The sequence below is a fragment of the Pantherophis guttatus genome, chromosome 18, assembly GCF_059756535.1.
Source record: "Pantherophis guttatus breed Tessera chromosome 18, ASM5975653v1, whole genome shotgun sequence".
Classification (NCBI taxonomy): Eukaryota; Metazoa; Chordata; class Lepidosauria; order Squamata; family Colubridae; genus Pantherophis; species Pantherophis guttatus.
In genome coordinates this window covers 3,845,110-3,860,090 of record NC_142080.1, presented here as the reverse complement: position 1 = coordinate 3,860,090, position 14,981 = coordinate 3,845,110, and the positions used below count along the sequence as shown (strand labels likewise).

Sequence of the window (14,981 nt, the reverse complement as noted above, 5' to 3'; positions counted from 1 at the left end):
GGCGTCACTTCCGCTTCCGGCCGGAGAAGCTATGGGGGCGCTCCGGATTGAGGGGAAAAAATGGCCGCAATGAGCCGCGGAGTGAACCGCGGGGGGATCCCCGGGGAAGATGCTCGGTTAGTTTGGGGTGGGGGTGGGCCCGGTTGGGGCGGGGCACTATATGGAGAAGCAGGCGGGCTTGTCAGGCCCGGAACTCGCCTCTTCTCTCATTTCGGGGTCACCCAACAGCCATAACCACAACTCCCATCATCCCCAGCCTCAGCTGTGGCTGGGGATAATGGGGGTCTTTTTCGGGTTTTTTCGGCCCAGCGTCCTCTTAAAAACTACAGCGCCCATCATCCTCAAGTGATGCCTCCTCCTCCCCCTCCCCATTGGTGGAAATCTCCCCTGTTGGAGTGGCAAGACCCATAATCCCCAGCCATGCAAGTCTGATGGTCAAAAGCCCATCCGCCATTCTCTTCCTTTTTTTAAAAAAAAAGGAGTTTTAGGGCAATATATATATGACCTGACGAAAGCTTAGTAAAATAAAATTTTAATTATTTTAAAATTTTTAAGTTCCGGAGCTCGCAGGATGTCTGCTTCTTTCTTTACATATATATCAATATATATCAATATATATATCAATATATCTATCTATCTATATATATCAATATCTATATATGTATGTATAATAATTTTTAGAATAGTATTTTTAGAATAGTTTAGAATGTATGTATGTATGTATGTATGGATGGATATATAATAATTTTTAGAATAGTTTGTAATATATTTTAGCCAGAGTTTTAAAAGACCTTACAAAGTGTTTTGTTGGGATTTTGGAGGATTTTGAGCTGAGATCTTAGCCAGGATTTTAAGCATTTTAACTAAGAGACTTTTAAATAATGCGGGGAAAAAACCCGAGATTTTAACTTTTTACATATATATGTATACATATACATATACATATACATATACATACATACATACACACACACATACATACATACATATATACATACATACATTATATATATATCAATGTATATCAATATATATATCAATGTATATCAATATCTATCTATTGATATATAAATATATATTGCATTAATAAGTAATACAGGTAGTCCTCAATTTAAAAACACTCATTTAGTGACCAAAGTTAGGACGGCGCAAAAAAAAAATAATGATTTATGACTGCTTTTCACACTTTTCACAACCGTTGTGGCATTCCCCTGTGGTTATGTGGTCCAAATTCGGACGCTTGGCAACTGACTCGTACTTATAAGGGTCAAAGTATCCCGGGGGGGGTCATGTGATTTTCCCCCCGCCCCTTTTGCGACCTCCTGTCGATCAAAGCTAACGGGGAAGCCAAATTCACTTAACAACCCTGTTGCCGACTGAACCCCGTGCCGTGATTCGCTTAACAGAGGCAAGAAAGCTTTTAAAAGGGGGCAAAATTCACTTAATGAATAACCGCAATTCGTAACCAAGGTGTGTGGGAGGTGAGTCACGGCCAAATGTATGATTTTTTGCTGTTGTTCAAATTCTCTCTTTTTTGTGGTCTTTGCAGGGCTCCGACGGGAAGCCTTTAGCTGCCATGTCCCTCTCCCCCACCATGCTGCCATGCAAGAAAAGGAAAACTATCCGGATGGATTCCTTTTCCGAAGCCGAACCTGTTCCGACGGAGGCGTCTCCTTCAGGTGGGATCAACCAGCTTGTCGATTACGAGGAGATCAACCCTCCTTTGACTGAAGGGGAGGAATTGAAAGTAGAGTAGAATAGAGTAGAGTAGAGTAGAGTAGAGTAGAGTAGAGTAGAGTAGAGTAAGATAGAGTAGAGTAGAGTATGGTAGAGTAGAATAGTAGAGTAGAGTAGAAGAATAGAATAGAGTAGAATAGAGTAGAACATAAATAGATCTGTGTGTTTATTTGGTATCTTTTTTAGTTTACTTTTTTAAAATAATCAGATTTAGGAATCTGATTATTAGGAAAGTGCAGAAGCATGGAAAACATCTTTGTGCATGGTGAAAAATGTGTATTCCCCCCCCCCTCTGAAACTCGAGTTAGTTCCTCTTTAGTTTATGCTGCAGACTTGTGAAACTTCTCGTCATGAATTATATTTTCATCGCTTTTTTCTTTTCTTTTCTTTGCTTCTTTTTTCCCAAGATGGCCTCCTTTTGCCCAAGCCAGAGATCGAACAGGAGGAAGAAGGCGAAGTTTCCCCAACTATGAAATCCATGGGGGACACGCAGAGGGTCGAGCCCTTTCAAGAAGTGAAGGAGGAACCCGAAGAAACGAGGCTCTTTATTTCAGTGGGTGAGTCCTGAAATACCCCCCAATATTTTTGTAACGGGGGTTGATTTACATAGAGGTCTCGAGTTATGACCACAGTTGAGCCTAAAATTTATGTTGCTAAATGAGTGTCAGGCCTGGAAGCCATCTTTATCGTTGGGCCTTCAGGCCTGTGACATTTCCTACTGTGGGAAACTGGGAGTGGGGGGGTGTTGTAGGGAGTTGGAGAAATATCTAGCCATAATAACATTCTTTTCTCTGAGAGTCAAGGACATGCTGCCCTGCACCTGGAGTGGTGTGACTGGGAGGCATCTCCAGTTGGGACAATGCTTTGATTGGACCATGTGATGGACATGTGGGTGCAGGGGAAGGGACTTGGGGCTTTCTTTCAGGTGGGGAAAACCTGGAAGCTTTCAGATTCGGATTTTACTCCGAAAAATACGGTAATTCCCACAACACTGTCAAATAATATACTAAGAATGTATTACTATTCTTCTTCTCTTCCTTCCTAGTATCCATCTCTTCCCGCTTATGACTATAACCCTGTTGCTTGTATCTTTCAATTTATATTGTTTTTATTTGTTTCCTAGTACGATTTGATAGCTTATTAGTAACTTGGACTATCACTAAGTGTTGTAGCTTTTTGATTCTCAATGAATGTATTTTATTCTCCTTATGTACACTGAGAGTATACACACCAAAGACAAATTCCTTGTGTGCCCAATCACACATAATAACAACAACAACAACAACAACAACAACAACAACAACAACAACAACAACATGTGTTGTGAACCAAGTGCCTGTCAGTCTGAATCCTAAAGTCCCACAAGATCTTGAGTTTCTCAAAAGTTTAGAGAATGAGAAACTCAAGATCTTGTGGGACTTTAGGATTCAGACTCACGGGCACTTGGTCCACAACACACCTGACATAACAATAGTTGAAAAGAAAAAAGGATGGTTCATTGACATTGCAATACCTGGTGATGCACGGATTGAAGATAAGCAGCAAGAAAAAATCACAAAGTACCGGGACTTGCAAATTGAAGTTGAGCGACTGTGGAAAAAGAAATCGTGTGTTGTCCCGATTGTAATTGGAGCCCTTGGAGCAATACCCAATTTAGAAATTCTAAATTGCAGCAAAATTTCACAAACTGACTACCTACAACGCCATGACCACGTTGCTAAGATCATTCACTGGAAATTGTGCCAGAAGTTTGGATTTGAGTACAGCAAAAACCACTGGGAACATCAGGTTGAGAAAGTTTTAGAGAATGAGAAACTCAAGATCTTGTGGGACTTTAGGATTCAGACTGACAGGCACTTGGTCCACAACACACCTGACATAACAAGAGTTGAAAAGAAAAAAGGATGGTTCATTGACATTGCAATACCTGGTGATGCACGAATTGAAGATAAGCAGCAAGAAAAAAATCACAAAGTACCGGGACTTGCAAATTGAAGTTGAGCGACGGTGGAAAAAGAAATCGTGTGTTGTCCCGATTGTAATTGGAGCCCTCGGAGCAATACCCAAAGGGCTACCCCACTATTTAGAAATTCTAAATTTGCCGGACTTGAACATTTTGACTCTACAAAAAACCACCTTACTCGGAACAGCTTACATCCTCCGACGATACCTTAACAGTTCCTAGGTCCTTGGTTAGGACTCGAGCTGCTGAGCTATTAACCAGCCTCAAAGGCTGTGAATCTCACTAAAGATTAACCAATAATAATAATAATAACAACAACTTTATAAAGTTAACTTTAGAATTCTATTCTATTAACCCGTATTACTTGGACCCCTGACAATCAGTTTGCAATTTATTTTTTTCCCCCTTTGCAGACAAACGAGAAGGAGGGAAAAAATCCAGGCGGAAGGGAGTTAAAAGGCAATGGGAAGGGAAGTCGGCTGAGGAAGACGAAGGAGGAGGAAGAGGAGAAGGAGGAAAAGGAGGAAGGGCTTTAGCTTGCGACCTCAAATTGGACGAAACTTTGGACCGCACGCTGGAAGACGGGGCGAAGCAGCACAATTTGACGGCCGTCAACGTACGAAACATCCTTCACGTAAGTGTTGGACGCGGCTGTTGGGGACGGTGTTGGATCCATGAACAGGTCGTCCTCAACTTAACAACGATTCGTTTTAACAATTGTTCGAAGTTAGAATGGCCCTGGGGGAAAAAATGACTTAACACAGGTAGCTCTCGACTTAAACAACCGCCTGTTTAGTGACCGTAAATGAAGGTACAACGTCACTGGGAAAAAAGTGACTTAATGACTGTTGCCGCAATTGTCACGTGATCAAAATTCGGACGCTTGGCAACTGATTTCTATTTATGACGGTCGCAGCGTCCCGGGGGCGGGATGTCACAATGGGGGAAAGCCAGATTCGCTTAACAAGCGTGGCGAGAATGTTCGTAACATGGGGCAAAAACTCCCTTGACAAATGTCTCACTTAGCGACCAAAATACTGGGCTCAATTGCAGTCGTACATCGAGGACCATTTCCTCGTGAGCGTTGGTCAGCGTCCCCTCCCCGGTCAAAATTTGGGTGCTCGGCCACCGGCGTGTGCTTAACGACGGTTGCAGGTCACATGATCATCCTTTCTCATCATCTCGGCCAAGCTTCCGTTCCACCAAAAGCCTGATCTGGTTAACGACCGCATCATTCACTTAACGGCTGCAGCGACCCCCTTAAAACCGTGGCACAGACGGTCGCCAACCTTCCCCTTTCCGTCGCTTCTCAAGGGAGATTTGGGGCTCAATTATGGTCATCAGTCGAGGACTACAGATTTTCCCCATTCTTGCTTGGCTGCAGCCACCTGTTGTGACCTAGGCTTTATTGACTACTTGTCATTAAAACTCACGAGTAGTCCCAAAAACCTCTTTTATTGCAACAGCTGTGAATTACGTTCATTCACAGCCGAGTCCCAATTAGTTGCAAAAAAGTCCGGGAGAAGTCCTTCGGGATAATGACCAACCTTTCTCTCCCTTGACACGCTGCCAAAGACCTACTTGGCAAAGCCCCACAGAGTCCAGAATCAAACAGAGATGCCGACTGGGAACAGAATTAGCAACGTTGCTTTCCTGCAAGGGGCCAACATGCCTTTGCTCCTCTTATGGGAGGAGCCAATCATCTCCAGGCCTTACTCCTGAGTCGTCCCTTTTGTTTTAACCGTTCGTGCCTTCTGGCAGCTCTGCGCATGTGCGCCCTAGGAACAGGCTCCTCCTGTTCCTCTGCCTCTGTGATGTCCGGAGGCTCTGGAGTCTGTGCATAACTCCCAGATGGCCCTGGCCCCATCTCTGCCTCTGACGCAGAGCCCTTCCCCGGACTCCAGGACTGGCCCATGTTCCTCCACAGCCTCCTCACTGTCTGACTCCGCTGCCAGCTTCGCAGGCCGCCGGCGGACTGCAACACCACCGTAATTGACGGCTGCAGTTTAAAAGGAGCGGCTTTTCCTGGCTTTGAAAACATCCAGTTGAGAAACTCTTTATTTTTTTTCCCCCCCCCCGCAGGAAGTCATCACCAACGAGCACGTGGTGGCCATGATGAAAGCTGCCATCAGCGAGACGGAAGACGCCCCGGTCTTTGTGAGTCTGGGGGCTCTCGGAAGAGAAGAGAAGGGGGAGGACGCCATTTTCTGTATCTCTGCAGGAAAAAAAAATAGATCCAGCAGGTCTAATCATAATTAAATTAAACAAGTTTTCTCCATCTCTCTCTCTCTTTCTCTTTCTTTTTTCTCTCTCTATTCTCTCTCTTCCTCTTCCTCTGTTTCTCTTTGTCTCTTTCCCTCTCTTTCATTTTTTCTCCCCCCCATTTCTCTCTTCTCTCTTTGTCTCTTTTTCTCTCTTTTCCCCTTTCTTCTCTCTTTTTCTCATTCTTTCTCTTTTTCTCTTTCCCTCTCCCTCTTTCTTTATTTTTCTTTCTCCATCTCTCTTTTTCTCTCTTTCTTTTTTCTTCTCTCTTCTCTCTTCTCTCTTCCTCTTCCTCTATTTCTTTATGTCTCTCTTTCATTTTTTCTCTCCCCATTTCTCTCCTTTCTTTGTCCCTTTTTCTCTTTCCCTCTCTTTCTCACCCTTTTTTTCTCTTTTCTATTTCTTTCTCTTTTTTCTCTCATTCTTTCTCTTTTTCTCTTTCCCTCTCTCTTTTTCTTTATTTCTCTTTCTCCATCTCTCTTTCTCTCTCCTCTCTTTCTCTCTCTTTCTCTTTTTTCTCTATTCTTTCTCTTCCTCTTCCTCTATTTCTCTTTGTCTCTTTTCCTCTCTCTTTCATATTTTCTCTCTCCATTTCTCTCTCCTTTCTTTGTCTCTTTTTCTCTCTTTCCCTCGGTCTTTCTTCCCCTTTCTCTCTTTTTTCTCTCTATTTCTTTCTCTCTTTTTTCTCTCATTCTTTTTCTCTTTCCTTCTCTCCCTCTTTCTTTATTTCTCTGTCTTTCTCTTACCCTCTTTCTCTTTCTCCCTTTCTTTCTCCTACTCTCTCACTCTCTTTCCCTCTTTCTCTGTCTCTCTTTCCTTCTCTCTCTTTCTCTTTTTCCCCCTTCCCCCAATTCAGGAGCCCAAAATGACACGGTCCAAGCTGAAAGAAGTGGTAGAGAAAGGGGTGGTAAGTAAAACCTAATAGCAGTATAGCTCGTTCGTTCGTACCTATACTGAAATGGTGGGGATTTTTTTTTTTTTTATTATTATTATTAAATTTCTATACCGCCCTTCTCCCGAAGGACTCAGGGCGGTGAATAGCCAGAAGATAAAACACAGAGATACAAAATTTAAAATAGATTAAAACAAATTAAATAATTTGGCTGAATTTTAAAATACCCCATAATTAAACAGATTAAAATTTGTATTTAAAATTTAAATTGAAAAGAGGAGAAGATTTAGAGGAGAAGATTTAAAATTTAAAATATTGATTTCTATCCCGCTTTTATTCTTTTTATAAATAATCCAATCCAGCTGGCTTTCATGCCGAAGGTGGGACTAGAACTCCCCGTCTCCTGGTGATTGGCCCAAAGTCACCCAGCCGGCTTTCATGCCGAAGGCGGGACTAGAACTCCCCGTCTCCTGGTGATTGGCCCAAAGTCACCCAGCCGGCTTTCATGCCGAAGGCGGGACTAGAACTCCCCGTCTCCTGGTGATTGGCCCAAAGTCACCCAGCCGGCTTCCATGCCTAAGGCGGGATTAGAACTCGCCGTCTCACCTTTTCTAGCCTGGTGCCTACCCAAAGATGTCTTGTTTTTCTTTTATTTATTAGTCTTATAAGATACGGCAACAGATTCTCTCTGTTTCCTGAAACAGCTTGGATAAACGTGGGGCCATTTTCAGAAAATTCTAATTATAAATGAATGAATGCAAGCATTGATTCCTGAATGAATGGGGAGAGGGGAGTTTCCTGCGTAGAATTCCTGATTTTCCTGCCCTTCCTGATTTATTTATTTATTTTGTATTTGATGGCAGAGGTGCCAAATGCTATGTGTTGCTTCCTCAGGTAATACCAACCTGGAATATTTCTCCCATCAAGAAAGCCAACGAACTCAAGGTTAGTTACTCTTGAGATTTTAATAATATACTCTGGCAGGCCTTTTATTGTTCTTTTATACATTGGGAATAGAAGCCCATAAAAATCTGGAAAATACACTTATTTGCTGTGCTGGTAAATGGATCAGTTAGCAAATTCCTTTATCTGTGGGGTCTTCGGTGCTCTCTGAGCTTGGTTTTATTCCAGAGGTTTCACCACCCAACTAGGTAACCTCATCAGCTCTAGAAGGAAGGGGATTTTGCAGAGCGGAGGAGAGCAGGGTGGTGGGGAAGAAGACCGTGGGGTCTTCGGTGCTCTCTCGAGCTGGTTTGCTTTCCTTGCAGACCTCTCACGACCCAACTAGGTAATGTCATCAGTGCTAGAAAAGTCACCAACCTCCGAGACCACCGAGGACCCCTACTGTTCCTTCAGCCCTGAGCCACAAAAGAGTCTCTTCCATAAACTCTTTTCAAAACGTTTTTGCAGGATGGAAAACTAGAAAGATTAAATTAAATTCACCCCTCTCTCTCTCTGGCTTGCCTGGGTTCACCCATCCACGGAAGCTCCTTTCACCCCTCTTTTCTCTCTCTCTCTGAAAACTCACTTTTCCTTGTCCCCCCACCTTCCCCATCGTTGCAGCCCCCTCAGTTCGTCGACATCCCGCTTGAAGACGACGATTCCTCCGACGAGGAATACCAACCGGAAGAGGACGAAGAAGACGAAACGGCGGAAGAGGTAAACTTTGCAAATGGAGGTGGGGGGGGGGGGAAGGGGAAAACCCGTCCCTGCACGCAGAAGTCTAGCATCTCAAGGAATAGAACTAGATTTCTGCTGGAGGGGATTTTTCAGCCCATCAGCGGACAAGCTAAACCATCAAATCTTTTAATCAAAAATACCAGGAAAAACATGTCACCCACCGGTTAAGCTGACACTCAAAAAAGTTTTCACGCTTTGGTTTCCAAAATGAGGCCGAATCCGCGCGATATTTTGGATTCCAATTTTGAAGGGGCGTTTATCCAGAGGGGGGTTTATTTATATAACAATAAATAATATTCGGCAGATTGAATCTCGCCAGGCTCAAGGTTGACTCAGCCTTCCGTCCTTCCGAGGTCGGTAAAATGAGGAGCCAGATGGTTGAGGGCGATAGACTGACTCTAAACCGCTTAGAGAGGGCTGTGAAGCACTGCGAAGCGGTATATAAATCTATGGGCTAGTGCTATTTATTCCTCCCTCCCTCCCTCCCTCCCTCCCTCCCTCCCTCCCTCCCACTGTTTTCCATCACTGGAGGTTTTCAAGAAGAGACTGGACAGCCACTAGTCTGAAATGTTTCCTGCTTGAGCAGGGGGTTGGACTAGAAGTCCTCTAAAGTCCCTTCCAACTCTGTGCTTCTGTCCTTCCTTCCTTCTTTCCTATTTTCGCCATCACTGGAGGTTTTCAAGAAAAGACTGGACAGTCACTTGCCTGAAACAGTCTAGTAGCGGGTTGGACTAGAAGGCCTAATGCCTCTCCCAACTATTCTGCTTCTTTCTTTCTTTCTTTCTTTCTTTCTTTCTTTCTTTCTTTCTTTCTTTCTTTCTTTCTTTCTTTCTTTCTTTCTTTCTTTCTCCTTCCTTCCTTCCCTCCCTCCCTCCCTCCTTCCTTCCTTCCTTCTCTCTCCTTTCTTCCTTCCTTCCCTCCCTCCCTCCCTCCCTCCCACAGGGTTGGACTAGAAGACCTAATGTCTCTCCCAACTATTCTGCTTTCTTTCTTTCTTTCTTTCTTTCTTTCTTTCTTTCTTTCTTTCTTTCTTTCTTTCTTTCTTTCTTTCTTTCTTTCTTTCTTCCTTCCTTCCTTCCTTCCTTCCTTCCTTCCTTCCTTCCTTCCTTCCTTCCTCCCTCCCTCCCTCCCTCCCTCCCTCCCTCCCTCTTTCTTTCTTTCTTTCTTTCTTTCTTTCTTTCTTTCTTTCTTTCTTTCTTTCTCCTTCCCTCCCTCCCTCCCTCCCTCCCTCCCAGGAGGTTGGACTAGAAGGCCTCCAAAGTCCCTTCCAATTCTGTTAATCTGCTATTCTTCCTTCTTTTCTCCCTCCTTCCTCTGTCTCCCTCCCTCCCTCCCTCCCTCCCTCCCTCCCTCCCTCCCTTCCTTCCTTCCTTCCTCCCTCCCTCCCTCCCTCCCTCCCTCATCACTGGAGGTTTTCAAGAAAAGATTGGACAGCCAGTTATCTGACATGGTCTAAGGTCTCCTGCTCGAGCAAAGGATTGGACCAGAAGACCTCCGAGGTCCCTTCCCAAACTCTGTTATTCTCTCCTATCGGTTCTGCCGTGGCTGCCGGTAGCGCGACCAGGGGAGACCGATCAGCAGCAGCAGCACACACACAATCACACACACAGTCACACACACATACAAACTCCGTCTGATTTCCTTCCCTGTTGCTTCTTCCCCCCCCCCCAAGAGTTTATTGGAAAGCGATGTCGAAAGCAATACCTCGTCCCCTCGGGGGCCCAAGCGCTTTCGTTCGAGACCGTCGGATATGGTGGAGACGGACGAGGAAGGAGTGGCCCCCTTGGAGGTAAGCGGGGAGAGGTGTTGGGGAGGGGGTGTCTTCACTTCCTCAATCCCCTGCTTTCCTCCCACGTGCTTGCTCTGGTTGTTCAGCGAAGCACCGCCGTTGTGAAGTGAATCAGGCAGTGCTTAAGCGAATCCGGCTTTCCCCGTTGAGTTTTCGGACCGGATCGGGCGATCCGGACCGAACCGGGAGCATTTCACCCCCGGATAGGTGGCTATATAAGTCCCCTCAATAAAGAAATAAAATGAAATAAACGCGGGGAGAAAAGTCCTAAAACCGGGCAAGGCTCCCTTCGCAAACGTCTCACTTAGCGACATCAATTTTGGGCCCCGTTGCGGTCGTAAGTTGAGGACTCCCTGTAAGGAATTAGCAGAAACCTTTTAACAATTCAGGAGATCGTTTTCGGTCCTGAAGCCATTCCGGTTTTTTTCTCATCCAGTCCGAGAAGGGGTCCAGCCCTCCGGCCCAGCGACACGTCAGTGCCGAGGTCATCCCTATGGGCCCACCGCCGCCCCCCAAACCCAAGCAAAACAAGGACACCGTTTTCATGGAGAAGCTCCATGCCGTCGACGAAGAACTGGCCTCCAGCCCCGTCTGCATGGATTCCTACCAGGTAAGATCTAGCGAATATCCTGTTTGCTCCGACGGGAAGGAAGCCCAGCTTCCAAGATCAGCTCTTAGCCCTCCCGGCCTTCATGGCAGGACTAGAACTCCCAGTCTCCTGGTGATTGGCCCAAAGTCACCTAGTCGGCCTTCTTGGCAGGACTAGAACTCCCAGTCTCCTGGGGATTGGCCCAAAGTCACCTAGCCGGCCTTCACGGCAGGACTAGAACTCCCAGTCTCCTGGGGATTGGCCCAAAGTCACCTAGCCGGCCTTCACGGCAGGACTAGAACTCCCAGTCTCCTGGGGATTGGCCCAAAGTCACCTAGCCGGCCTTCACGGCAGGACTAGAACTCCCAGTCTCCTGGGGATTGGCCCAAAGTCACCTAGCCGGCCTTCACGGCATGACTAGAACTCCCAGTCTCCTGGGGATTGGCCCAAAGTCACCTAGCCGGCCTTCACGGCATGACTAGAACTCCCAGTCTCCTGGGGATTGGCCCAAAGTCACCTAGCCGGCCTTCTTGGCAGGACTAGAACTCCCAGTCTCCTGGGGATTGGCCCAAAGTCACCTAGCCGGCCTTCATGGCAGGACTAGAACTCCCAGTCTCTTGGGGATTGGCCCAAAGTCACCTAGCCGGCCTTCATGTCACGACTAGAACTCACAGTCTCCTGGGGATTGGCCCAAAGTCACCTAGCCGGCCTTCATGTCAGGACTAGAACTCACAATCTCCTGGGGATTGGCCCAAAGTCACACCCAGCTGGCCTCCATGGCTAAGGCAGGACTAGAACTCCCAGTCTCCTGGTGATTGGCCCAAAGTCACCTAGCTGGCCTTCATGGCAGGACTAGAACTCCCAGTCTCCTGGGGATTGGCCCAAAGTCACCTAGCTGGCCTTCATGACAGGACTAGAACTCCCAGTCTCCTGGTGATTGGCCCAAAGTCACCTAGCTGACCTTCATGGCAGGACTAGAACTCCCAGTCTCCTGGTGATTGGCCCAAAGTCACCTAGCTGGCCTTCATGGCAGGACTAGAACTCCCAGTCTCCTGGAGATTGGTCCAAAGTCACCTAGCCGGCCTTCATGTCAGGACTAGAACTCACAATGACCTTTTGATTGGTGCAAAGTCACACCCAGCCGGCCTCCATGGCTAAGGCAGGACTAGAACTCCCAGTCTCCTGGTGATTGGCCCAAAATCACCCCGCCGTCTTTCATTCATGCTTAAGGCGGGACTACACCTCACAGTCTCTTGATGATTGGCCAAAAGTCACCCCGCTGCCTTTCATGCTTAAAGTAGGATTAGAACTCGGAGTCTTTAGGTGATTATTTGTTGCGAGTGGCAAATGTTTCCGTTGGCAGCAATTCTTATCACCGCATGTTTTTCACCTTCAATAAATCTCGTTAAAGAAGACCGTGGGAATTTTTCTCGCGAGAACCTCTTCCAATGTTAAGACGCTCCCTTTCCTTCCCAGCCTCTGGAAGACAGCTTAATTGCCTTCCGCACCCGATCCAAGAGACCCCTGAAAGACGTGCCCCTCGGTCAGTTGGAGGCCGAACTTCGGGCTCCGGACATCACTCCGGACATGTACGACCCCAATACGGCAGACGACGAAGAGTGGAAGCAATGGCTGGGTGGGCTGATGAACGACGACGTGGAAAACGAAGGCAAGTTCGAACTCCAGATCTTCAATTTTGGGGTTTACTGATTACAACTGATTTGGTTTTATAGAAATGGCTAGTTTTGTATTATTCTGGAAAAAGTGAAAAGTTGAGGGTCAACGTCTGTAGAGATTCTCCGTCATCCAGGTCAAAGGTGCTTTTTCAGGAGGCAAGTATGTCAGCACTCCAAACTACATTCGTTCCAGTGATGACATAAGGAGGAGAAGAGGGGGCAGCTGGCAAGAGGACGCTTGACTTTTCACCTACTTATTTTCCCTGAAAATAATATCCCCTAGGAGATGGGATGGGAGGGGGGACATTCCTGGGAGCTGAAGTAGTAGATATGGGGAGAGTGATTTGGAAGAAGGCCAATGAGACGCAGAGAATTGGGGAACGGAAAGGGAAGGTTTGGGGTCAGGAAGTCAGTGTTGGCTACGACGCAGTCGGGGGCAGATTGTCGTGCTTAATAAATGAAAGATTTCATCAAAGACTATTTGTTTGGAAATGCAATTTATTTGCGACGACACCGAAACCTGACAAAGTGGACTTTCTGGTTTTTTTCTCTTGAAGACGTTTCACTTCTCATCCAAGAAGCTTCTTCAGCTCTGACTGGATGGAGGGGAATGGAAGGATTGATACTTTCCGAAGCATCGTCGGAAGGAATTCTCTCGTTAAGATAATGGCCTTTTTTTCCCTCCTCCAGATGAAGCTGACGATGACGATGATCCCGAATATAATTTTTTGGAAGATCTGGATGAACCGGACACGGAAGACTTCAGGAACGACCGTGCCGTCAGAATCACAAGTACGTTCCCCTTGTCTGCGGTTAGTCCTCGTCTTACGACCACAAGACAGCCTGGAGTTGTGGTCATAAGCCATTGCAGTTGTATGTCAAGACACTACATGACCAGCAGGCAACAGAATTTCATTTTTAATGTGTGCCAGTGTTTCCACAGTAAAAAATGACAATAAAGGTTAATTCTATCTATCTATCTATCTATCTATTTATCTATCTATCTATCTATCTATCTATCTATCTATCTATCTATTTATCTATCTTCCTACCTACCTACCTACCTATCTATCATCTATCTCTATTTCTACATCATCCATATCTATATCATATCTATCATTCTATCATCTTTCTATCATCTCTATCATTCGATTATCTATCTCTACATCCATCCATCCATCCATCTACCTTTCTATCATTCTATTATCTATATCCTATCTATCTATCTATCTATCTATCTATCTATCTATCTATCTATCTATCTATCTTTAATCTATCTATCTATCTCTATTTCTATTTCTATATCTATAGCATCATCATCCATATCTACATCATATCTATCATTTCATCATCTTTCTTTCCATCATCTCTATCATTCTATTATCCATCCATCCATTTATCTATCTATCTATGTTATCTATCATTCTATCATTCTGTTACCTATATCCCATCCATCCATCCATCTATCTTTTTATCATTCTATCATCTATATCCCATTTATCTACCTACCTATGGTATCTATCATTCTATCATCTATATCCCGTCCGTCCGTCTGTCTGTCTATCTGTTTATCTATCTATCTATCTATCTATCTATCTATCTATCTATCTATCTATCTATCTATCTATGGTATCTATCTACCATTCTATTACCTATATCCCATCTATCCATCTATCATTCTAACATTCTATTATCTATATCCCATCTACCTACCTACCTTCCTTCTTACCTACCTGTGGTATCTATCATTCTACCATTCTGTTATCTATATCCCATCCATCCATCCATCCATCCCTCTATGTACCCTGTTTCCCCCAAAATAAGACATTATCCCCTGATAATAAGCCCAATCGGGCTTTTGAGCGCATAGCAATAAGGCCAAGCGCTTCTTTCAGGGTTCAAAAAAATATAAGACAGGGTCTTATTTTCGGGGAAACACAGTAGATATCTACCTACCAACGGTGTCTTATCTGTGTATCTATAACTGCAAACAACTTTTGTTAAAAAACCACGTTTTCAGGCGTTCTTAAGACGTCGCAGCCAGAAGTCCGGTGATTTCACTGACCCTCCTCTCCGTTTTTGTGTCCCGCAGAGAAAGAAGTGAACGAGCTGATGGAGGAGCTGTTTGAAACGGTGAGTCTTCCTGGCCCTCCGTTGGAACGGATCTAGCGAAGTCGCCTGCTTCTGTAAGCTGGCGACTTCGTCAGTGCCTGCTTTTGTAAGCTCAATTTTCCAAAATCAGTTTCAGGATGAAATCAGCTTCCCTAACGTAGAGGATGATGGACAGGAGGACGAAGAGGGCACCGCTGAGGCCCGGCCCAATTTTAATACCCCTCAGGTGCTCAGGTAAGACAGCCTCACCTGCCCTCTTATTTTCATGATTGTCTTAACAG

At 45.3% G+C, this 14,981-nt stretch overlaps 1 protein-coding gene across 1 annotated transcript in view; it reads left to right on the top strand.

Annotated features, from left to right (window-relative positions):
• Positions 1-14,981, top strand: part of GON4L (gon-4 like) — a 38,334-nt gene continuing 23,353 nt past the window's right edge. The window contains exons 1-14 of the mRNA XM_087881394.1: positions 1-116; positions 1,550-1,679; positions 2,145-2,294; positions 4,114-4,334; positions 5,783-5,857; positions 6,819-6,869; positions 7,749-7,799; positions 8,418-8,513; positions 10,207-10,323; positions 10,760-10,933; positions 12,389-12,581; positions 13,279-13,380; positions 14,681-14,721; positions 14,831-14,934. Of these exons, the coding sequence (XP_087737520.1) occupies positions 1,577-1,679; positions 2,145-2,294; positions 4,114-4,334; positions 5,783-5,857; positions 6,819-6,869; positions 7,749-7,799; positions 8,418-8,513; positions 10,207-10,323; positions 10,760-10,933; positions 12,389-12,581; positions 13,279-13,380; positions 14,681-14,721; positions 14,831-14,934 (1,478 nt within the window). The 5' untranslated portion in view covers positions 1-116; positions 1,550-1,576. The remainder of the gene's footprint in view (positions 117-1,549; positions 1,680-2,144; positions 2,295-4,113; positions 4,335-5,782; positions 5,858-6,818; positions 6,870-7,748; positions 7,800-8,417; positions 8,514-10,206; positions 10,324-10,759; positions 10,934-12,388; positions 12,582-13,278; positions 13,381-14,680; positions 14,722-14,830; positions 14,935-14,981) is intronic.